Below are 23,682 nucleotides of genomic sequence, written 5' to 3'. Positions count from 1 at the left end.
GTCATGTATATTTCTCAGAAAAAAAATAGACCCTTAGAAAAAATTCCCGAGACTCGCAGGTTTGGCCTTTGATGGTTGCTCATTGGCATTTGCCTGTTCATCGTCCGTCTTTATCCCTAATAATACTGGGGCCGTCGACATGATGGCTTTTGGAGGAGCCGCCCTTTGCTTCACCTTTTCGACAGCTTGATCGTTTTGCGACTCCTGGTCTCGCTCAATGGCTTTCAACACTGGTCGCCAGGTCAGCACTCACGTCCCAGGCGAGGCGGCGAGGCGGCAGGACTCACTCTCTTCCCAGTCGGTGTCCTGTTGTGATTCGGCAGCGTTCCGCAAAAGTTTTTCCACATCGACCGCTTCGCCATTCTGGAGTTTTGTCAAGGCCTCCCTCAACTGCGCTATTCTGACGGATGCTCGTCGGCTGTATCGTTCGGACTGGTTGCGGAGCGCAATCATCTGAATTGACATGGAGCCAATGAAGAGGAACATGACGATGAAGAATGTTGCCGGGTTCCATTCTTTCGACTTTCCTCCTTTGAGGCCCTTGCCATTTTCTCTCCGTAGGGGTTTGGGGATCAAAGCCGTCCAGAACCCGGTGTCGACAACGGTCGCCGGACCTGTGCTGGACCACCGAATCACGGATTTTCTCTGTGCCAGTATTCTGGATGAGAGCGCTGGCCGGCCCAGGCTGGTTACTCGCGCTGGTATTCGCTGGATCGGCATTTCGGCAGGCTCCTTGCCTAGGCGGTGACGCTATTCAAGAAGTTTGTCGCAAGCCAGAGTCGACCGTCGCCGTGGTCCACCTTGGCCGTGCTTGTGCCGTGGCTGCGGATCAAGGTGCAGCCAGCGCCGGGAAACGGCTCTCCAGGCGTTGCCCCAGACAACGACCGACATTTAGCCCCACTCATGATTTCAACACTAGACCACCAACCGTTGATGCATTTGCGTCTCAATATTGTACCCGATGTTGCATCTCGTCATTTTTGGTTTTTGGGCGATATCTGCATTTGTTTTGTCCTCTTTGCCCTGTGGCTTTTTACTGCGATGGTATGATTAGAAGACTGCGCACATAATAATCTACATGGCTTCATTACAAGCATCAGCCGACGCCGTCAAGGCAGCCGTATCATCGACCACGACGTGCACGCCAGCGACTGTTGTAACACTTAAAGAGCTACTTCTCCTCGGAACAGAGTCATCTGCGCAGCTTACAAAGTCGGCATCTGGAACAGAAAGGACAGCTACCACGGCAAAATCATCAAAAGTCAGCACGGTGTCGAGGAGGAAACCTCCGGCCGCGCAGTCACGCCACGAACAACTCAATTCGAGAGACCGGACCATCCTAGCTACGCATGTCGTCAATGCAGCGTTAAAGGCACTCGCCGAAGCCGCGAGACCTGCGCCCCCACCAACGCCCTGCAAACAGGTTGAGAATGGTCCTCGGACAGCTTCTAAACGAACCCTGCGGCGCTCACTATCGGCACCATTGTCGCCGATGCAGCCAAGAACCCTCAATCGCGTGGCCACCTCACCAAACATCCCAACTGCCAAGGCCAAAGCTGGGGTTTCTGCTCACCCTACAGGATGCTTGGCCATTGTCGAGTGCGCGCGAGTGGCCTTTGCTTCCCTTCGGTTATTGAAACCCTCCACGCAGGAACCTCAATACGATTTCCAGGTCGAAAATGGCATGTCTGCGTTTATAGGCAAGCTCCTGGCCTTGAAAATGCACGACCAGGCTTTGAAAGAGATGAGAATTCTCAAATCTCGATTGGATCCTGCCACTGCTACCGAAAGCTCGAAACACCCCAAATCAACGCCCGTCGAGAATAAGGCTTCTGCCGCGGGAATCGCCGAGCTGCTCGAGTTTCGAACAAGAGCATCGCTTTCGGCGCTTCCGATCATTGCCTCGTTTCAGATCCAGATTCTCAAACTCATTGGCGCCACGAAAAAACCTGCTCATATTGAGGCTCTACTCCCCATGTTGCTGGAAACGAACACATCGTGCCCCGTCAATCTTCTGTCAAAGCTGGCGGAGGCTGGGGAGAAGCAGACCCAAAAGGCTGCCCGGCAAATGGCCTCACTTTCACAGACTCTGCTCTCAATGCTGCCAAGTGTGTCCAGTCAGGAGGATGAGGTGGCAGTTGAGCCTCGGTTAAGTCCCAGTCCGCAGAGCGTCTTTGAGCTCCAAGCCTTGGCATTTAGGACGCAATTGAGGTGGTGGAAGTTGGCCGGACATCAAGGTAGCATTGACGATGAAGTCTTGGCCCCCTTCAGCCGCTGCATGCGAGCTCTGGCCAGACGCAATGCTCCCGACGACAAACTTTTGTATCAATCCCTCGTGGCAGCCTACGAGGAACTCATGCAGCTTGTCCGGTCTCACCAGCTGGATCCGTCTACGTCTTCCAGGTCGCCATTGTCATCTATTTATCAAGTTCTTGGATGTGCAGCTCATGCAGCGCGACAATACGACGATGCGTGCCGTTGGTTTGAAAGGCTCAAATCCACCTTGGGCTCGGGCTCAGACTCTGCCGTGGCGTTGTGCTCTGTGTCCGCACGCATGCTTGCTGCCGCCTTGAAAAAGCCAGAGTTGGATTCCGACATTGAAAAGGCCACGCGAGAAGTTATTGACAGCCTGGATGGTAGTCTCAGTGGCACTCTCACGGAGCTCAATGAGCTGCTTGAAAGCCTCTCGGCTACGAGGCGATCGGTCGTGGGCTTGCTGATGAAGGAGTTGGATCCCAAGGTAGTCTCCGACCCCATGCCCGAGACGACGAGCACCCTGCTGAAGACGTTTGTCCTGCGGTACCCGCGGTTCCTGCGACGATGGATGGGTGCTGCCCCCGGAAGGGATGCTCCCGCGAAGCAGACGCTGCAATTTGAGCAACGGAGACGGGCTGTTCTGCAATCAATAAATCAGACTCTGGACGCAACCCTGATGGTCGTGAGGTGCGAGATCCAATCTGGTGCTCTCGAGTGGCATCAGATCGACGATGTCCTTCAGCATTGCTCCGGACTGCTCGACTCCCTTTGCGATCCCCTCCTTTCCCCCGGGAGAGCCGAGCAGCTTGGGGGCTACCACGTCAAGATATCTACTCTTTATTTTTCCAAGTTTACGGAGCTGCGAAAGATGAAGAATCGAACCAAGGACCTCGGCAAACAGCTTTTACAGTCTCTAAGCCGATCGATCGACGCGGTCAAGGAGCGATCCCCCGCCCAAAAAGAAAAGGCCCAGTTGTCGATGAAGCTGGAGCTTTTTGCCGACTTGTGCAAGGGGTCTGGCCGGAGCGAGGACGCCGTGGCAACTCTTCGATCCATCTGCACTGCCATGGTGGAGGATGGCGTCCTCTCTGATGTTGCTGCCGCTCTGGCATCTTTGCCGCCGACTGTTGCCTGGGCCGCCACGGATAAGGCCTCCTCCCTGTCCCGAACCTTGCGCTCAATAGCCAAGCTGGATAAATCCTGGAACGACTGGACCTTTTTTCTTCCCGAAGCTGAGCGAGCGGCCGTGCTTGAGCATCTCATGCATCTAAGCACAGACTCAGCCGGCCACGGACTGCCCCTTGGCCTCCACGACGCCAGCCCGACGGCCCTGCTCCGAATCTATTCTTTGGATAAGTATCCCATTCGGCGATTCCGAGTTTTGCTTCACTTGCTTCATCAAAATATCGGAGAAGACGAGGAATTGGCAGAAATCAAATCGAGCCTTGATCAGGTTTCTCGGCACCTCCAGAAGAAGGACAAGGGAGAAGATGGCTCCCTCACACAGTTTATCCCACACCTCCAAGCATACCATTCTTCCTTGGCCGCTCTAGCCGACAGTGATGACGGGCTCCCAGTTTCAGTGATCAAGGACAGCATCGCCTGCTGGAGGGCCATCCTTGGCTCATATGGGTCAAAGGACGATCTACACACCAAGATTGACAACCCACAGATGCTGATTGACTTCTTGCAGACCCTCAACCATCTGGCGGATCTGCGGGGCGAGACGGAGCTTCAAATTTCCATCTCGGAACTTTCCATCGCAATGACCGAGGCCGTAGGCGAGTACTCTGGCTCATTCCATGAGGGTCTGATCCTTCACAACAGCCGCCTTGCCACCCAGTATCTCGGCGTCGGCAAGTTCGCCCAGGCATCTGGGGCACTCGACATCTCCAAAGAGCTCCTCGAGCACAACGAAGGGGTGTCACAGAGGGTTGTCGCCGACTTTTACTTGTCACAAGCCGAGTACTACGCCGGCGTTGGAAACCTGGATGAAGCGTGAGTCAAAAGCCCCCGTCGGCCCCTGCATCATCACTGCTAACCGAGTGGCAGGTCGGTTTGTGTCGACAAGGCCAACGACATTTGTTGTCAGTCGCACTCGCTGTGGGCACAGTCCAAGTACCAAGCCAACCTGATGCTTTCCTTGTCGGCCCTCATTCGGTCTACAGTCTCACTGCAAACCGGCAACATCGAAGACGCTCTGTCATCGATCCGGACCGGTGTTCGTGTCTTGTCTCACGACTGGGCCAAGCTCGAAGCAACATCGTCGACGCCCGACGCAAACACGCCCGAAGGCAGCCTCACCGGCCTTGACCTAAGACCATCCAAGGCCAAAAGGACCGGCCCTCGGTTTTGGGGACTCGCGGCACCGCTGCTCCGCTGCCTCTTACATATATCATCTGTGTATTCGCACATTGGAATGTTTCAAGAGACCATTTACTATGCCGAGTCCGCGTGGAAAATCGCGCAGAGCACACAGTCCTCTCTTTACTACGCACAAGTCGCTGCGTGGACCGGGTCTGTGTACCTCAAGGCAGGAAACATGGCAAAGGCCATCGACACGTTGGCGGACGCAAAGCTTCGTATTCCCAGCAGCATCTGCTCCTCGCGGGTGCACTTTGCTCGAAAGCTTGGCGAGCTGTACTCTGAAATAGGCGACGACGACAAAGCGAACGAATATCTGACAATCGCGGAAGAGACTCTCCGATGGATGGATCATGCTGCTCCTGGTGATCTCGGCCGTTGTGACAAGCCGACAGAACCGGCAGCAATGGCAAAGTCAACCGCTTCGAAAACCACACGAATCAGACGGCCCGCCAGGGGCAAGCCTGAATGCGTGACGCGACCTCTTGGGCGGCCCGCGAGAGCAAAGGCCCAGGCAGTGAGAAGCGAGGCAGCAGCTCAGCTCCCCAAAGACGTCTACCAGTCGTCGCTGCTCGCCGCTGTTCTTCTTTCCAGGGCAGTCGGATACATACGGAAGAAGGATTGGTCCTCGGCCTTGTCGGCCTTGGGCCAGGCAAAGGAGCTGCCCAAGCTACTCGAGACTCTGTCCCTGGAACAGGTCGTCACCGCAACCTCCCTCATCGGCCACAGCATGGAGCAGATGATTTCGGACCCCGTCTTTTCCGTGATGCAGGACTCTACAATTTCATTCCCCGCGATAGCCAGCAGCGCAGCGAGGGCCTCCACGGACAAGAGCAGCCTGGTCGCGTCGCCTCCCCGGCGCGGCCGCGCCGCCGCCGGTGACAGGAAGACAGCCAAGGACAAGGCTGGTCCGGCGTTTGCGGACGCGCTCCGACGGGCTCAAGACATATTGATGGAAGCACACGGATCTGCCTTGTCGACATATGACAGCAGCATGGTGCACCGGCTTTCGGCGTTGCTACAAAACACCATTATCCTGCTCTCTGCGACAAGTGCCCCCAAGACGAGGCCAATCCTGTCGTGCGGCCTCGCGACAGTGGCAGTGGACTTGGGCCGCAACATCACATGGGCACGGGAGCAAGCCACCCTGGCAGCCTCGCCGCGGCCCTCTGTCCCCGGCGATTCGCCAAGCTCGCCTCGCAGAGCTGTCGTGGGCCTCAGCCCGAGTATGGCTGCGTTTCAAAGGGATTACGTGGACTCGTTGCCCGACGGCTGGAACGTCATCTCTCTCTCCCTGAGCGATGGTCGCCACGATCTCTGCATCACCAAGTTGCAAGCCGGACACAGTCCCTTCATCTTGCGCTTGCCCCTGGAGAGGGCCCACTCCCGCGATGCCGACGCCGAAGTGTTCAATTTCGAACACGGACGCGAGGAGCTCGTCGACATCGTCAAACTTGCCAACGAGACCAGCCACTCCGCGCGTGACTTCTCGGCAAAGGGCGAGCGAAGCGCCTGGTGGGCCGGGCGCCAAGAGCTGGACACCCGACTGAAGCATCTCTTGTCGACGGTCGAGTCGACCTGGCTGGGCGGGTTCAAGGGCATCTTCTCCCAGCACCGGAGGAGGGCGGATCTGTCAGCCCGCTTCCACGAGCGGTTTCAGCAAATCCTCGACGGCAGCCTGCCGTCCCGAAGCCGGATGCGCGGCAAGAAGACGCCCAAGGCGCCGTCTGTCAACCTCGATCCGAGGATTCTCGACCTGTTTATCGGCCTCGGCGACCCGACTGGTCCGGAGTGCGACCTCGACGAGGCCTTGAACGACTTGCTCTATTTCGTGGTGGACATTCTGCAGTTTCACGGGGAGAGAAACGCGTACGACGAGATCGACTTCGATGCCATGGTTGTCGAGACGTGCGACGCCCTCGGGGGGTACTACTCGGCCCTGAACTCGGGCCCGGAGCGGCAGGATGGTTCTCACACGATCCTCGTCCTGGACAAGGCCCTCCACGCCTTCCCGTGGGAGTCGCTGCCGTGCATGGAGGGCCTGGCGCTTTCCCGGGTCCCGTCGCTTGCCTGTCTGCGACGGCTCATTGCCGAGTCCGACAGGCAGAGGTGTCGGTCCGGACTCCCCGAGGGGCACCGCGTTTCTCCCAAGGCCGGGACCTATATCCTCAACCCGTCGTCCGACCTGAAGAACACGCAGGCCTTCTTCCAGCCTGCCTTTGAGACGCTCGAGAGCTGGGATGCCATTGTCAACAAGAGCCCGCAAGAGTCCGAGTTCCAAGATGCCCTGTCCGAGTCGGATATTATGCTCTACTTTGGTCACGGCAGCGGCGCGCAATACATTCGCGGCAAGACGGTGCGGCGGCTGGACAAGTGCCGGGCAACTACCTTTCTCATGGGCTGCAGCTCAGCGGCACTCACAGAGGCCGGGGGGTTTGAGTGCTACGGCCCTGTCTGGAACTACATGATGGCAGGGTGTCCCGCCGTGGTGGGCACGCTTTGGGACGTGACGGACGGCGATATCGACCGCTTTGCGGGCCGGGCGTTTGAAGAATGGGGCCTGTTTGCTCATGGCACATTTGAAAAGGGCGGTGGCAACAAGGGCAGATGCAAGAAACACGTCGTCGACGACGTTGGCGCCGACGGCGGTCGCGATTGCATCAACCAGGAAACACGGTCGCATACGAGGTCGCTGCCCGAAGCTGTGGCTAGAGCTCGAGGCGCCTGCAAGTTCAAATACCTGAACGCGGCCGCGGTTGTCGTTTACGGTATCCCTGTGTACATCAGTCGTGAAGGTTGAATGCGCCTTGATGTCCCGTTTACTATATACGATACCCTGTTTTGGAATTCTTGCCTAGTAGTCCCTTGGGAGGCGCCGCGTACGGAGAGGGCTGAGTGGCAGCGGCCATGGATGGCATGGAATGCAAGCGCTGCGTAATAAGAACCAACGGCTGTGTATGTGTGAAGGATACAATAGATGTCATCACAATTCGTTAGTCTCTTCTTGGGATTGTTTCGCCAAGAACAAGTCCTTTATAGCGCCGGGTCCGCGACGGGATAGCCAAAGTCCTTGGTGCTGTCGTGTTGCCGTCGTGTTGCCGTCACTGGCGATACTCGGCGTGGGGGTAAGCCTTCTTACACGCGGCATCTTCGCTCCTCTTCATGCGCGGCTATTCGTTGGAGATGGCGATACGGAGTTGTGGGCTTGAAAAGGGGTTTTCTTTTTTTTTTCTCCCTTCTTCGCAAGTCGGAATGATCAGCTTGTCTTGTTCAAACTGGCACCTAGATCAGAGTCAGGGGCATTTGTGCAGACCAATTGCTTACCAAAAAAAGAAAAGAAACAACAACAGGATAGCAAAGTTGGTTGATAGAATGGAAGAACTGGCTACGACCACCGCACGCAGTGCACATCGTCACGTCGTACCAGACTATTGTGAGCCTTGAGACTAGTGCTCACTACCGGATGGAAAGAATCAAGTAGTGGTCAAGTTGTCCTTCAGCGGCAACTGAGTGTTACATAGCCACCGAGTTGCCAACTGGTACTCGGTACTCCGTGCGCCGCTGCCATGGTGTGACAACAACGGGGAAATGTCTTAGCTATTACTTCGCCCAACTCCCTGGACGGCGTTAGCACCTTGTGAATGCCAGACGAGAACAAGGCTTGGTTGGCCTCCTTGCTAGCGACACCTTTTTTTCACCTACACTCGTAGGAGGGGGGGGGGGTTCGGTTTTTTCCTTGGCGGGTAAAGAAGATACATGTACTCCGTTCAGACTCCTCTGTACACAGTAGAGGTTTTGTATGGCAGGGAAAAAATGGCAAGCCACGCAGCTGTCGGCCCTTGTGTGTAATTGATGTCGAGGTGCGCCATGGATGAAGCTCCAAAAGCCATTGAGCCCGAGCCTAGGCTCGTCGTGAGGTGTCATCAACGTCCTTCGGGGCAGGGAGCTTCGCTTTCTTCCACGGTCCAAAATTTAAATGCATGTCCTGTGGACCGTGGTTGCCGACTGAACAGAGGCAGAGGCTCTTGGCCCGCGTATATCCCGCCGCCGATATGAGACACGCATATTAAAAGTGAAGCTGAGGGCCGCCTCGCACAAAAAGGTGTAAACGTTGAACTTCTGTCTGGGTCCGTCCGCGCAGCCGGCTCGTCCTGATTATATAGGTTGCATATTTCCCCGCGCGGACAAAGTACTTGCTTGGAAGCCAAGTCGTCGTCAATGAGCCATGCCCACACGACCCTTTCGAGAGATGCTGTAAGTTGTAGTAACCTCCATGACTTGTATGTAGCCTCTAGGGCAGCCAACCCATGGCTTCGCCGCTTTCTCAACGGGGAGGCTACTTCTTTTCTTTCCAGCCCTTGGAATCACTTGACAAAAAACAAAAAAATGAGACTCTTTAAATCATGCTGAAAACCAAGATTCGTTCTCATTTGTTGTCCAGGTCAATGCCCCTGTGGATGCGCTGCTCTTGAGAAAATGATGGGTGACATGTCAGAACAGACGATGCCGCGTAAGCATGCGCCGCGTCCTCATTTGGGGTCAATCTTGCAAGGATGGCTGGCTGGCTTGCACCGGAAGATACCCGTACGATTGCCGCGCATGAGTGTGGTGTTCTCCGTGTGAACAACTGGTCGTCCTCATGCTGTTGGGCACGAGCCAGAGCGAAAGAGGTCCCCGCTGCCAACAATACCAGCGCAAGCACTTGATATCGAATGCAGGAGTCGGCTAGTCGGTACATGGACGAGATGAGATCGGCAAGCCATGCCATTACCGACTGTATGGCATTTCCTTGCAACCAGGGAACGATTAGGGTCAAAGCGACCAAATCAAACTAATGACAACTGCGGGTGTTAGCTGTTAATACTCCGTACAAAGTGACACAATCCGGGGTCTCCATACGTGCTCGGCTCCGTGCGTAAGGAGCCGCAGCCTGCCATGTCTAGGAAGTTAGAATTCGGAGGATTTCGAGACGCTCCGTCGCAGCATCGAACCCCACAGGCAGTCGAACCAAGCCTGAGATATCGCGGGATCACACTCCTAGCCTCCTAGGTAGCATCCTCGCTACCAAAACGCAGGTTGCCTGCACAATTTTACTCGCTGGAATTCTCCCCAGGCTAAATATAAACTGGGCATGATAATAGTAATCCGTCAGTTTGTGTACAATACAGTCCCAGAGGTAAAACTAGTACGAGGCGCCTACCTAGGTGCTTTGTTGCGTGAGGCGAAATTGACTTTTGCCTGTGGAGATCAACAAGTGCCATACTAAGTCTAAACGTCTGCGATACTGGTGACCCTTCCTCTACTTTAGCACATGGACAGGGGCCTTTATGGAGGTGATGAAAGAGACTGACGCAATCTTTTGCACAGGTTGCGCACGCTGGCGTCCATCTCTTCCGGAAAATCTGCGAGCCTGCGTCTGCTTCACATGTCGCTGTAATCGAGATCATCACTGCCCACGACCACGTGGCTACACCAGATAGTACGTACGTGGATGACCACAGCCTGTGGTTTGCTCAAGCGTGCACCGTATGAAACTCCGTGTCGACCATCTACAATCCGTCAGCTGGTCCTGTCTAGCACACGAAAACAAGGGCTGCCGTTCGTGTTTGATTTTTTTTCCCTTGTTGGGGCCACTTATCACTGTGATGTTTTATGTCGTTGGAGTTCAAAAGTGGCAGTGCAGGAGAGCTTGTTCAACACGTACCCTGTAATAACGTACACGCAAGTTGTGTGGGACAAGGGTAGCTCCGGTCCTGTCCCTGGTAACGACCCAGGGATCTGCAATGAAGCCACAGCACTGTCTCCCCTGAACAAAGAGCTCCTCATGATATGGATAATGAGATGAAGCATGATGCGTCAGAGGCCACCTGCGTCATGCAATATGACAATATAACCGCGACTGAAGTATCGCGAGGAAACCTGGCGTGATTACCTGGGTACTAGTTGTAGCATTCAGACCGCATGGGACGGCCTACTTGACGCTGTCCACTTGACCAGGCCAGCGAAGCCTCCAGTCCCCAATAGCCACCCATTTACCACGCTTTGTCTGATTAACATTTTCGTAGCACGATGGACGACCTTTGGTTTAGACTGGCTGCCCTAGGGCGGGTAGGGTCACATCGTTTTCATGCTGTTTCGATTTGACGAGGCTACCTCCAAAGCTAACCGGGATGGGGTCACTTGCTCCGCTGAATGGCGCAGGATTTTTCTCAATCGGCGATGCTAAGAGGTTGCTAGAGGAGTGAACAAGGTAAGGTCGGTGTGACAGCTGCGCGTCAAGCACAATGAATTGTAGGTAATTAGTGCTAATTTCTCGAGTTCATCAGCAGCTTTCTTATTGTCAAAAGGTGCCCGGCTAGCACCGTATTTGATGTCAGCTAGGCGTCATGGAAACTAACATTTCCTTCTTGATGTTCAGCGAACATTATGTTTTGATAAAGTCAAGGGATTTGCACCTCTGTCGAAGAATATCAAAACAGACCATCCAGTTGGTCCCAAAATGTGCCCGTTGGGGTCCTGGCAATCAATGATGAGTTGGCCTAGTTGTGCTTCTAAGTCCGCTCGATTCATAATTCTCGTCGTAAACTTGGGCGTTGGGTTTCCCGCACTTTTTCCATATCCTTTAGCGTACGATACCATGGATTAGGTGTGGACGTCAGCTAAAATGAACAATGAACAGTTGAACAGGAACTCCAAGAGTCCATTACCCTTGTTAAACTTCACTTGGAGATTCAGCGGGGGCCCCTCGTCCTTGCCGGACCACACACTTCGCCGTGCTGTATACTTAAAAAAAAAAAAAACTTTCGACCACAATTAGCTGCTGGCATCGTCTTTCATTAGGCAAGGATCCCCCGTGATCACTACGGTTGATTAAACAAGCAGCCACTTCGATGGGTCGCTGCGTTCTGGACCACCAGATACCCCTGCCCCATCGAGAGCTTTTCAATGTTTCTCAAAACCGCCTACCAACTAGTATCTTAATACTATTTTCCGGCTTCCCTTCAGATTTTGTGGATCTGCCTCGGAGAGGACGCTGGCATGATCCAAAGAAAATAGGCATGTGAAGAAATGCTAAGCGTTCAAGCGTAGGCAATTTACTCGCTAGGGTGTCGCAGATCTTTCCACACCGACGAGATGGAGCAGGGTTTGCAATCTGAACTTGTCGCATTGTACGGAGTATTTCGCAGCAAGTCTGTTGAACGTTAGCATCAGCACAGCCACACTTCACATGGACAAAGACACGAATAAGTATTCACGTCTTTGTTCGTTGTTGCTAGAGGGGGCCAGCATGAGGGCGGAAGATGGACGTTGAACCTCGAAATTTGAGAAGCAGAAATGATCAGTGTCCAACTTCAAGGTCCAAAAATTTGGGAAGCTGCCAGCTGACTAGTAACGTCCGTACCTGCCTTGTGGACCGTGGTGGGCAGCCCAGGGCAGGTAGGCCTCCCCTGAGTCCTGACGGACATGGAGGAACTTAGGTACCTGGCTCCCTCCGTCGACAAATCAGAATTGTTAGCAACGATATCCATCTGGAACCACTCAATTTCTCCTCTTCTTCAACAAGAATACGCTTGCACGCAGCGCGTCAAATTAGCCCGCATTTGTCCACCTTGATGGGAACTTGCAGGTTGCATCGTTAGACCATGCTAAACCTCGACTCGGCCGACAGTCCAGATGACGAACGGTCTCTGCAAGCTTCCGCGTAGCAGCAGCCAAAAGCCCCACGCCACGTTGACGAGCCGCAATATCTGACGGGAAGAACTAACTAGTAACTTACCTTATTAACTTCACCTTAGTTATGATGCCCGATGCAGACGGACAGTGGTGCCTGACAGGCTTCCCAGGAATTGTGCGGCTGATAGAGAACGAAATACTACCAATCAGACGTCACACAGCTGCATGGAACACAGGGCCGGCCAATGGGACGACAAAGCATTGTGAAGAAGATCTGGAGTACGGAGTACGGAGTAGGCGCCTCGATCTGCCGTGCGGCACCAATTCTGGTTGCCCCTGTCTCTACACCATCTATCTGCCGGTTGATGCAGAGCCCGGCCACTTAGCTCAGTGCTGGACTTTGAGCTGGCACAATACCTTGTCTCATATCAACTTTTACATCTTACTGCTGTTGTCTGGAGGTGATCGTCTCAAGTGGTGGTTCGGCTGTAGCCGTCGCTGAGATGCGGTTCAGATCGGCCCCGCGCAACTCGGGGAATCAATCACAAGAGCCACTGGGCAAACTGCGCGGTGGAGGTTTTACGGAGAATCGTTCTGTCTTTGTAGGCCTCTGGTACAGTGTGCTGGATACTAAAACGCACCCAGGTACCCCCGACGAATGCTTGGGCATTGTTTACGCAGCCATCACGACATGAGTCAGCACAGAAGACGTACTTTGATTCAAGATTGATACATCCTCACCCGGTGCTTCCAGTTTCCGGTATTGATAACCATAAACCATTCACGTCTTTCCTCGACATTGTTTTGCGCGCAGACCCGTTGCAACGGCATGTATGCTACCCCTCTTGATGCGGCAATGCAATGCGGACCAGGCCAGGCTGACCATGGCAGCGGCAGTGCCCGGGAAGAATGTCGAAACTTGTCGGACACAGGAGATACTTGTGGTTACGTGTTGAGTAGCCCCTAATTCTTGAACTTGTGGACCAAGATGCGTTGGTTGGTACAACTAACTAGGTGCTCGGTACTAGAACGTTCCTATATCATGGTATGCAGGTCATCACGCGTGTCCTATCCAGGGCACACGAAGAGGGCGAAGGACTCGCAGCAACGAGCACGGCGAGGTCGCGTGGACTGGGGGGAGAAACTGGCACATGATATCCTACACGATACGAAAAGAACAGCCGCCGTGTGGTGGCATTGTAGCCAGACATGGCCGGGCGGATAGGCGTCGCCACTTGTGTTCTGTTTTGGAGGTTGGACTCTGGAGCATTAGGATTGCAGGCGCCGCCATTCGCTCCCCACTCGCAGTGCCATGCTGAAGGTCCGAGCCTCCGAGGCCGTCTTGGACCGCCGGCCGACCACTCACCCATCGCTGCCAACCTCCACGGCGATGGCATGGGACCCCAGCGACTTGGGAAGGCGGCCCACCCCAACCGTCGGCTACACCAAAATCGGCCTAGCAACATCCCCAGAAGAACCAGGGTATAACGTTAGCACCTCGACAGGACCCTTGCCGACCCTTGCTTGTTGGCCCTGCAGACAGGCCAAGGACGTAGTAGTACTACTACTGCTGCTGCGCACTCCGTGCTGCGTACTAGTGCTAGTAATAGCACTCCGTAGTAGGTGCTTCGGTCGAGACGAGAGGACTTTGGCCCCGGTGCCTGGACAGCAGCTTGCCCTCTAGCGCTTGTCGCTTGTCGCTTGTCGCTCGTCTCTGCGTGCAGTCACTGCAGTGCAGTCGACCAGACGGCAGCTAGTCTCCAGTTTTGGTGGCTGCCGAGGCGCCCCATTTGCAGAAATGCTAGTCTGTCTAGCTCAGTAGCTGCAATAAGAGAGCCGCGGATAAAACGACTGATATTGCGTGCAAACTCAGGCTCAAGGGATGTATCGTCTTCTAATACCTCCCCTAGCTTGTTGGCAACCTTATTTATCTGCCTGAGTGTTGTGGGCGTCTCAAAGTCGGAAGAGTTGTTGTGATATAACGGCGGCGGCGATGGTGTTGATGTGTAAATTGCAGCTCGTTGTTCAAGGGCCTCAATTACAGGCTGTGGATTGTAGGGTGAAATTCCAGTTTTTCGAAAGGCTGTGAGAATAGTAGTAGTCTTGAAAGCTTGTTTTCGTACAGCTTGAATGCAAGCAAGGAATTCAATCTTTGTAATATTCAACACGCCGTCTCGAACAATGATATCCAACGCCTTTGCATGATAATGCTTTAGTGGCTGAAATATCACAACATCAAGAGGTTGAAGGATGTGTGTAAGGTGCGAGGGCAACGCAAAGGGAATTATATCGTGCTGTTCGCAGTATTCAACGAATTCAATTGTATGGTGTGATCCGTGGCCATCTAGGATTAAAAGGCGATATCTGCCTATTGGCGTTGCAAATTCCTGAAAATGCTGTATCCAAGCAACTGCAATTTCGTCATTCGTAAAGCCGGTTGGTGAGACTGTTATTTTGGTATTAGCTTCAAGCTCCTTTATCCGATACCAGGACTCCATGTGTTTTTGCCCTGTAAGGATAAGAAAGGCAGGAATAACTTTGCCGCCAGCAGAAATGCATTCTATTGCTGTTGCAGTCTCCCTGTTTTCTGGCATTGAAAATAGATGCGCTCTTCTTCGCTTTGTAACAACTAAATGGTCCTTTCCCATTCCAATACGAAAGCCAGTCTCATCCATATTCCAGATATCTTCAGGAGGGACTCCGTACTGCTGAATAGCCTCTTTAAGCTTGTTGTAATAAGAAAGAGCTCTTGTCACATCTTCTGAAGCTTTTCGACTTGAATCAATCTTTTTTTGAAGACCTTTATGATAGTGATGCCGCTGGATAAAGCGTGTAGTCCATCGCGTTCCAACTTGCCTAGGCGGGGCAGTTGACGATGCCCTCTCTTTTAGGATGTAATTTGCAGCATCTGTAATGAATTCAGGTCGTACAGCGAAGTTGGCCTTATCAAGGCGATCGATATAGTTACATAAAGCAACTTCCTCTTCTCGTGAAAGCATTGTATTTCTTGCTGGATGGCCTTTCCTAGCAGGAACGCCGTTAGCACGTCGTTGAAGCCGGCTACGAGGCACGTTGAATTTCTTCGCCACAGAGCGAATTTTTGCACCTGGATTTTCCTCAATATACTCAAGAGCCTCGTTGACACGTAATTCGACATCGCTTTTTGCCGTTTGGACGCTAGTTGCAGCCATTTTCGCGGTTCAACGCGTCTAGGTTGAAAATTGGTCCGCCTTGGTGTCCGGCCCGCCTTGCTGTCGAGCACCACCTTTGGTGGTGAGGGCTTTTGCTAGCCGAACCACATAAAGTGGGGCGGGCACGATTAGTGCTCTCCTATCGGTATGGTCCAGGTCCAGGTCCTGGGACGCAAGTCCTGGTCGCTGGCCGGTCCTCTCCATGCTTTTATTAAACTTAAACTGGTGCTTCCGCCCCGATAGGTTAACTTGTCGACGCTGGCACAGTCGGCGCGAGCATATCGGTTCCCTCTTTCTTCTGCCTTGGACCTCATTCTCCTGCATCCTCGTTCTCGCTGTAGCCGTTGCTGTTTATAACCGACTCATCGTGCCCGAGGTCGCGGGCACCGGCACCGGCACCGGCACCGGCACCTGCACCTGGCTACACCAGCAGCCGTGCTGGGCATCCTCTGCTCAACCGTTGTACGCCTCCCGCGCCCCCGGCTCTGGCCAATGAACGAGTGAGTGGCCTTTGGGTCGGCATCGTTGCAGGAGAGAGAGGCTGCCTTGGGGCGTCGCCGTCGTCGCCGTCGTCGTCGTCGTCCTCATCGTCGCACCAGCAAGCAGCGCCCGTACGACCGGCCGGGTGCATCTTCAAGAGAGGCTGCGTCGTCGGTGAAAAGCTCAGGTCGGCCTTCGCCTGGCAATCGCCGAGCGGTTTCGAGCGGTCTCCTCATCAGGGCGACTGCGGAACCATGTCTGGCAGCCAGCACCGCATCAACTCACACCACATCCAGCATGTCCAACAAGCCCTCCTCGACCCTGCCGCGTCGCACCGCATATACGACAACCAGAAAGCCGGAGCCTTGAATGGCGGCTCACCCGCCATCATGGACGGCTCCCCGTTCCCTGACTTTGCCTTTTCCTTCGGCAGCTTATCCGACCAAGGCCCCATGGCGGGCATGCCCGAAGCTGGCTTTGGTAACCCCTCAAACTCGGATTTCGCCCATATCCATGGACTTGGCAGCACCGTGTCTCCCGCCCGACATCCACTGGCTGCCCTGCCCAGCATGCCTGCGTCGTCGTTTGCCCCCGAACAGAGTGATGGCAGTGCCAGCTTGGAGATGGCCGAGGATGCCATGCGTGATGGGACGTCCCCGGCGGACCATGCGTTCGAGGACACCGGCACCGATGAATTTGGACTGCCGGGGCACCCTCGGGCTGATGGCACAGATCTTGGGACCAAGAACAAGGATGACAAGGCAGGACATCAGCCAGCCTGGAGCGAGCTCAAAACGAAAGCTGGCAAGGATCGCAAGCGACTTCCCCTCGCCTGCATTGCCTGTCGACGCAAGAAAATCCGCTGCTCTGGAGAAAAGCCTGCCTGCAAGCATTGCCTCAGATCACGGATTCCCTGCGTCTACAAGGTCACAACCCGAAAAGCGGCACCACGGACAGACTACATGGCCATGCTGGACAAACGGCTGAAGCGCATGGAGGACCGTATCATTAAAATTATTCCCAAGCCCGACCAGGACGCAGTATGCGCCGTTGCTCGAGCGGTTGTTAGACCGGCAATGCCTGGCACGAGCCAAGGAAACAAATGTCCGTCTAAAAAGCGTGGTGTCGACGGAGCCTTTGGTGCCGACCTGGAGGCGTGGGCAAAAGGACCACCTACCAAAGTCAAGGCCAGCTGCGATGGGGTCTGCGATGGGCCCGACGATGCGTCATTGTCCCCAGACGACGGCGAGCCTGACGAGAACTTATTGTTTCAGGAGGGCACTGATGCTCTTCCATCGAAAGAGGTTCAAGAACATCTGGCGGAGATTTTTTTTGACAATGTCTACGGCCAAGCATATCACCTGCTCCACAAACCAAGCTTTATGCGCAAGTTGAAGTTAGTTTTTGCCTGGCATCACAACTGCCCCCCTGTTCGATTCCTCAACCAACCGCCGACGTGCTCACTAACACGGCTGTGATAGGAACAACACTCTTCCCCCTGTACTGATTCTCTCCGTCTGCGCTGTGGCCGCACGTTTTGCGCCACAGTACAATATTCGCCCCGACCCGAGACCCTTTCTGCGGGGTGAGGAGTGGGCATCATGTGCCCGAGATATCTGCACGAGGCGGTATGAATGGCCAAACATGACCATCTTAACCTGCCTCATCATCTTGGGCCTGCACGAGTTTGGAACGTGCCACGGCGGGCGCAGCTGGGCATTGGGAGGGCAAGCAATCCGCATGGCGTTCGCTCTCCAGCTTCACAAGGACTTGGAATTCGATCCATCCAGGCGGGGAAATAAGACTCCGCTGAGCTTTATTGACCGCGAAATCCGACGACGCATCATGTGGGCATGCTTCCTGATGGATCGTTTCAACTCTTCCGGCTCTGATCGGCCAATGTTCATCAAAGAAGAGTGCATTAGGATCCAACTCCCCGTCAAGGAAAGCTATTTCCAGCTAGATATGCCGGCCGAAACTGAGCTTCTCGACGGCTCGCGGCCTCCTTCCGGTTCTCCAGATGGCAAGCCAATAGCCCAGGCCGGGGAACACATGGGCGTTGCGGCGTACACAATCCGCGCTGTTGCCATCTGGGGTCGTATCGTTTCATACCTGCACCAGGGCGGCAAAGAGATGGACTCACACCCCCTGTGGAGCGATATGTCAGATTATACGCGTCTTGTCCAGCACGTAGACAAACTGCAGCGTACGCTTCCTGATTCCCTGCAGTATTCCATGGACAACCTGGGCCTGCACACGACCGAGAAAACGGCCAGCCAGTTTCTTCTGATGCACCTGACAATCCAGCACAACATCTTAATCCTCTACAAGGCGGCTAATGCGTGGCAAAATTCCGGCGCGAGGGGAACCGACGCACCCCTCGAGTTTTTGGCACAAGCCAGTGCCAAGACAGTTGCCGCCGCGAATCGGATATCCGAGATACTACGGGATGCCGAACATGCAAAATGCAACGTGACGGCTCCATTCGCAGGCTACTGTGCTTTCTCTGCGACCAGCATTCACATTCCTAGAATATTCTCTGGCAATCCAGAAGTCAAGGCGACTGCCGAGGTCAATGCCGGCATCAACATCAAGTTCCTACGAAAGACGATGCGATATTGGGGCACGTTTCACTGGCTGGTGGAAAACATCCGAAGTCAGTACAGGAATGCCTTGGAGGCATCCCGATGCGGGAGGCTTGGCGCACAAGGACCTGCGGCATGGTCGGTATTGCAGTATTCGGACTGGTTCGACCGATACCCTCATGGGGTCAGTGATTTCGATGTCGTGGAACCTACCTCTCAGCGAAATAGAGACAAGGGCGAAGACGCTGTGTTGGAGCAGAAACCGGAGCTGCATTCTGTCGAAGACTTCTTCACCAGTCTAGCTTCCCCATCCACTCCGGACGGCAAGGCTGCTTCTCAGGGTCCGGCCGCTATCAAGCGCAAGCAGCCTTCGAAGAACACGAGCGACCTGCTCATCACTCGTCAAGATAGCAGCCAGTCCGGTGAATCGGCAATGGGACAACGCTCTGGTGGTCTGCTGAGAATTCAGACACCCGTCTCTGGCTCGCAGCACGCGCCAGTATCTCTAGGTGGCCAAACGAGCGGATCCGGTGTGACGGGATTCAGTTCCGCTGGACTGTCTCAGGCGCAGGCGCAACAAGCATACACGGCAATGTCTCCAATGAGCCCGGTCCAAGTAGCTTCGTTCCCGCGGCAAGGCTGCGGCCAATCTCCGTACTTCTCATCGGATATTTTGCAGATGCACAGCATTGGACAACCCCCCAACGACAGGCCACAGAACCTGGACGGGCAGGTCTCTTATGGATACACACTGTCTCCCGGTAACCAGAACGTGATGGATGGCAGCACGCCAAACTGGCACGCCAAGGGCCAACCCAAAATGCCCAACCCGGATCAGCGTGTCTTGAAGATGGAAAGTGGACAGGATCAACCACAGCAACCTCACAACCAAGGTCAAATTGGTGCTGCCGGGCTCGATGCATTCACAGGCAGTGACCTGCCGGATGGCTGGTTTATGCCTTTTGTTGGTACGGAGCCGTCTGAGTTACAAAGTGTAAATCCTTCTGGCCCGGGAGGAGAAACCGGATGTGGCGTAGATTCATTCGGCTCCATGTTTGGAGCCAACGCTATGACGATGCCTCATGCCATGGATGGCTTGCGGCACACACTGTAGTATCGATTACACTGTTGCGGCTAGCTCCGACTTGCCGTGATTTATTTCCTTTCTCGCATGAAACTGGAACAGAAACGGAGGCAACAACATGGTCACTATATATTGTGGGCTGGCAGGAAGGAGTATCGCCTGTTGGGTTTGTTGCACGGGACCAGAAGACCTTCAGCATCGTACATGGATCGTTCTATCATCATCATTACTTTGGGTAAAACCTTGGCGAAGGCGGAGAAAGCATTGGCGGCGCACATCCACAAGACTGGATCGGGTTTCGGGTTTGAGTATACCTTGATTTTTTTTATTTAACTTTTCGGGTGCAGGCTCTCGGTTGACTGTGTGCGAAATAGGGGAAGCTGTGTATGTCTTGTCATCATTTGCGATGCTAGGCTTCTGGCTCGGGGTATATAGATGCAGCGGAGACTGACGAAATTCACAAAGGACAAAAGGAATGCCGCGCTGTATATAACATACATAATTCACTGCACCTGGCGTCTGGTGCAACTCATCTGGTATACATCACAAGTACGAGGGTGCACCGCATTTCATTGTCGAAATACCACCCGGAAACTAATATAATGCAATCACGTCTAAGTGAACAGGAAATACGCTTGTCCCTAGTTCGACTCCAAGAATGCAAACCACAACACCACCTTGCTTCCATCGTTGTACAAAGACGGTGTCGTTGCGCCGGTCTAGATAGATGAGATGCCAGGCCACCATCAGCCAAGCCAGTACTCCGTACGCAAAGTTTTCCTTGACTGGTCCCCTTTTTGGATCAAACCAAACACACTGCACCACCTACTCGTCTTCTTCAGCACCGCCCTTCTTCTTACCCTTGGACCTCTTTCTCTTCTTCCTTCTCGCACCAACCTCTGGAAGAACGTGCCCAGACCCATCCACAGCGGGTTTGCCGGGCGCCTCGTCCATGACAGCGTCCTCCTCACCCATGGCTCTCTCGAACCCGTACGTAGGTCCCTCCTTTTCAAATTCCTTTCCAAACGTGCTTCTTCGCCACTCTCTGAGGCGGGCCTTCTTACCAAGACGCTTCTTGTCCCGACGCTTCTTCTCGGCATCCCTAAAGGTCGCGAGTTTTTTGAGGCCGAAGAACTCGTTTAGATCCTTGTCCGAGGGGGCGAGCAGGATATCGCGAGCCGTCATGCCAAAGGCCTGCGGGGATGTTTCTCGGTACCGAAAGGCCATTTCGGACTTGGAGCCGAGGAGTTCATGGTTGTCGAGTTCGAGCTTGGAGTCGACAAGGGCCTCCAGCTTGGAACGCTCCTTGCGGGCTTGTTTTTGGGATTCAAGTCTGGCGCGCTTGCCTTGCAATGTTTTCCGCTTTTTGGAAGGGGCCGCGTCAGGGTCTTGGGTTTCGTTGTCGCCGTCGTTGTTGCCGTCGTTGTCGCCGTCGTTGTCGCCGTCGATGTCGCCGTCGTCGTCGTCGTCGTCGTCGTCGCCGCCAAGAGTCACGGGGCGTTTGGCCCAGTTGTCGTCTTCAAAGTCAGGGACGAGGTCTTTGATGTCAATGTCGTCGTCCCACTTGGGCTTCTTGGGGTGTTTTTTCTTCTTCCTCTTCCTCTTCTCGCCGTTGTCATCATCCTCGTCATCGGATGCCGCAGCGGCGTCGTCTTCCATGGCGTAATATTCGTCGCCAAACCGCTTCTGCATTTCCTCCTCCCACTTGTCGTTTTCCCAGGCTTCGTCGAGAAACTTCATCCACTCCTGCTCTGACAACTCCTTGCCCACCGCGCCGGCCGCTTGCTTGACCTTGCGGAGTTTCTCCTCCGTCTCTTCGAGTTTGAGTTTGCGCAGACGGGCCTTGGCTTCGCGTCTCTGGCGCGCTTCCGCCTCCTTCTTTTCCTTTTCTAATTCTCTTTGGCGTTGTCTGCCGGTCTTTTCCTCTCTCCTGACCGATCGCGCAGCGGCAAAATCACGAGCGTAGGACTGGAGGACTTCGTTGCTCTTTTCCGGGTCCTCGAATCGCATGTTGTAAGCCTGTTCGAACTCATCGGCCCGGTCATCGTCCTCTCCTTCGTCTGATTCAAAGGCTTTCCAGCGACCCCCTTCCTCTGGTATCCAAGCTCTGGCGGATAGGAAGTTGGAGAGATATGTTTCGGGGTCCCTGTCGGCATTGGTTACGTCTAGGTTGGAAATTTTCAGAGCAGGCGCTCGCGAAGGGTGGACGCCGTTTTCGGTCTTTTCCACTTTGGCGGGCGCCTTCTTCTTCATGAAATCATCGTCGTCAGAGTCGTCGGAGCCGTCAGAGCCATCCACCGCTCCGGAAGCATTCATCTCCGATACAATCCTCTTCCTGAGGGCTTCCTGCTCCTCGGCATAGGTCTGCTGAACAGGGTCTTCGTCGTCGTCGTCGGAGGCGCCTGCATCCCCTTGCAGAAGCTTTTGCCGCTGATAGTCTCGCAGAAACACGGGGGTTTCTTTCTTTTCCTTGCTCCCCGCCGTGTCCTCATCCGCAAGGTTGATGAACTTGTAATCTTTGTCATACAACCGCGGGTCTTTGTTTCTGATGGCATGTAGCGTGGCAGAGATCTGGGCGTCCAAGTCTTCGGTAGCTAGAAAGCCGTCTTCATCTTCGGTTTCATTAGACGATGATGATTCGTCGTCTTCGTCGTCGTCCTGGTCCTTGCCACTGCCCTTGAACTTTTCCTCGACTTTGATAGGTTAGCATGAAGCATGACCTTCGTGCGCAGGCCTGGGGGGTAGAACAGATGTAAATGCACACGCGAGGTGCTTACGCTTGTGTCTCTCTTCCCGTTTCTTATTATGCTCAAAGCGACGTGCATACTCCTCATTGACCCTGAAGTCGCTTTCTTCTAATTGAGCACCACCAGCTTCCGAGTCGCAATCGCTGTCATCCAAGAGAGTGCGTTTGGGTGGGTTCAGGCCGTGAGACGAACCTGCTGTTCGGGATGCCATGGTATCTACTGAGCAAGTGTTTGGGCAGTCGGTAATAGCAAATTGCGCCGACCGAATGATGGTACTACATAGCATCGTCGACGCAATACTGGTCTTGAGAATGCAAGATGCGCTTTGCCGCAGGGCTAGAATTTTTGGCGGTGAACACTTTTCTGCCGCTGCAGTCGGAGTGGCCGACTCAGCTCTGGCGAGTCTCCGGCGGTACCGAGCGCCTCCGTATCTGCTCTGGTACACCCTGTGTACCTGGGCATGTACTGTACATGGGTGCACAAGACAATTTTACTTGGGACAATGGCGGCTCAGCACCATTTTGTGCCGGAATAAGTGTAGCGCAGGTTGCTCGACACACTAAGTACTTAAGTAGTTACTTGCAGCAGGGGTACGGAGCACACGCAAGCAGACGAGCTCGTGTCGTCCACGGCGTCCTTGCAAAATGCCCTCAATTAATCGAAAAGGTGCTTGTGTAATTTATACGAATTTCTCAACAGCGCCGCGCCGGCTGGCTCCAAATCGCTTAAAAACGCGATTTTCTGGTGTTTTCGCTCAATATGTTCACTATCGGGCCGGATTTTCCAGTTATTCCGGCCGCTTAATTACCCATCCCAGTCACGTCTATCGGCTGCGATAGCAGCAACAGCATTGAAGGAATGAATTCCTCAATCTCAAGGGCACCCTGTCTTCCAATTGGTCTTCTTTCCCTGTTATTTGTGTTGCGATTCGATCGTTGTGATGACGCCGGCAGCTGCTGCCGGGAGCGTTGATTCCTTGCACGGCATTGTAGAGGTCATCAAAGCTGCCATAGCCCGGCGAGGGCGGCAAATTTGAGGGCGGCAAATTTAAGGGCAGTAAATTTAAGGGCGGTAAATTTGAGGGCGGATTTGAGGGGTTGTGAGGGCCTTCGTCAGGCATCGCGATGTTGTTGAAGGAAAAAGCTGCTGCCTGTTGAAAAATTCGTACGGCTGCAGCTTTATTCTGGATTTTCAATGAAGCTTTTTAGAGTTGAGTAAAGCTGCCATACCTTTGTACTAAGAATGTACTGTAGGGCATGGCAGCGGGGCTTGCCGCATAAAAAGTGGGTCATGATGGGTAG

General features: G+C 54.2%; 5 protein-coding genes across 5 annotated transcripts; 2 read left to right on the top strand and 3 right to left on the bottom strand.

The window, feature by feature from the left end:
• Positions 1–33: 33 nt before the first annotated feature.
• On the bottom strand, positions 34–720 carry MAM_01476 (uncharacterized protein; the record flags this gene model as incomplete). Its single annotated transcript, XM_040820275.1, has 2 exons — positions 34–230; positions 288–720. 2 exons carry the CDS (start codon positions 718–720, stop codon positions 34–36), a joined length of 630 nt encoding a protein of 209 aa, XP_040681763.1.
• A 358-nt stretch (positions 721–1,078) lies between these two features.
• Positions 1,079–7,420, top strand: MAM_01475 (cell division-associated protein bimb; the record flags this gene model as incomplete). Its single annotated transcript, XM_040820274.1, has 2 exons — positions 1,079–4,254; positions 4,309–7,420. 2 exons carry the CDS (start codon positions 1,079–1,081, stop codon positions 7,418–7,420), a joined length of 6,288 nt encoding a protein of 2,095 aa, XP_040681762.1.
• Positions 7,421–14,018: 6,598 nt separating this feature from the next.
• Positions 14,019–15,485, bottom strand: MAM_01474 (transposase; the record flags this gene model as incomplete). Its single annotated transcript, XM_040820273.1, has 1 exon — positions 14,019–15,485. One exon carries the CDS (start codon positions 15,483–15,485, stop codon positions 14,019–14,021), a length of 1,467 nt encoding a protein of 488 aa, XP_040681761.1.
• Positions 15,486–16,219: 734 nt separating this feature from the next.
• Positions 16,220–19,664, top strand: MAM_01473 (zinc finger transcription factor 1; the record flags this gene model as incomplete). Its single annotated transcript, XM_040820272.1, has 2 exons — positions 16,220–17,361; positions 17,447–19,664. The coding sequence occupies 2 exons, from the start codon at positions 16,220–16,222 to the stop codon at positions 19,662–19,664; spliced, it is 3,360 nt and encodes a 1,119-aa protein (XP_040681760.1).
• A 795-nt stretch (positions 19,665–20,459) lies between these two features.
• MAM_01472 (ribosome biogenesis protein Kri1) lies at positions 20,460–22,592 on the bottom strand (the record flags this gene model as incomplete). The annotated part of the gene is made up of 2 exons (XM_040820271.1): positions 20,460–22,327; positions 22,412–22,592. 2 exons carry the CDS (start codon positions 22,590–22,592, stop codon positions 20,460–20,462), a joined length of 2,049 nt encoding a protein of 682 aa, XP_040681759.1.
• Between the last annotated feature and the right edge of the window lie 1,090 nt (positions 22,593–23,682).

This window comes from Metarhizium album (genome assembly GCF_000804445.1).
Source record: "Metarhizium album ARSEF 1941 chromosome Unknown scaffold_2, whole genome shotgun sequence".
NCBI lineage: Eukaryota > Fungi > Ascomycota > Sordariomycetes > Hypocreales > Clavicipitaceae > Metarhizium > Metarhizium album.
This window is presented reverse-complemented; position numbering and strand designations above follow the sequence as displayed.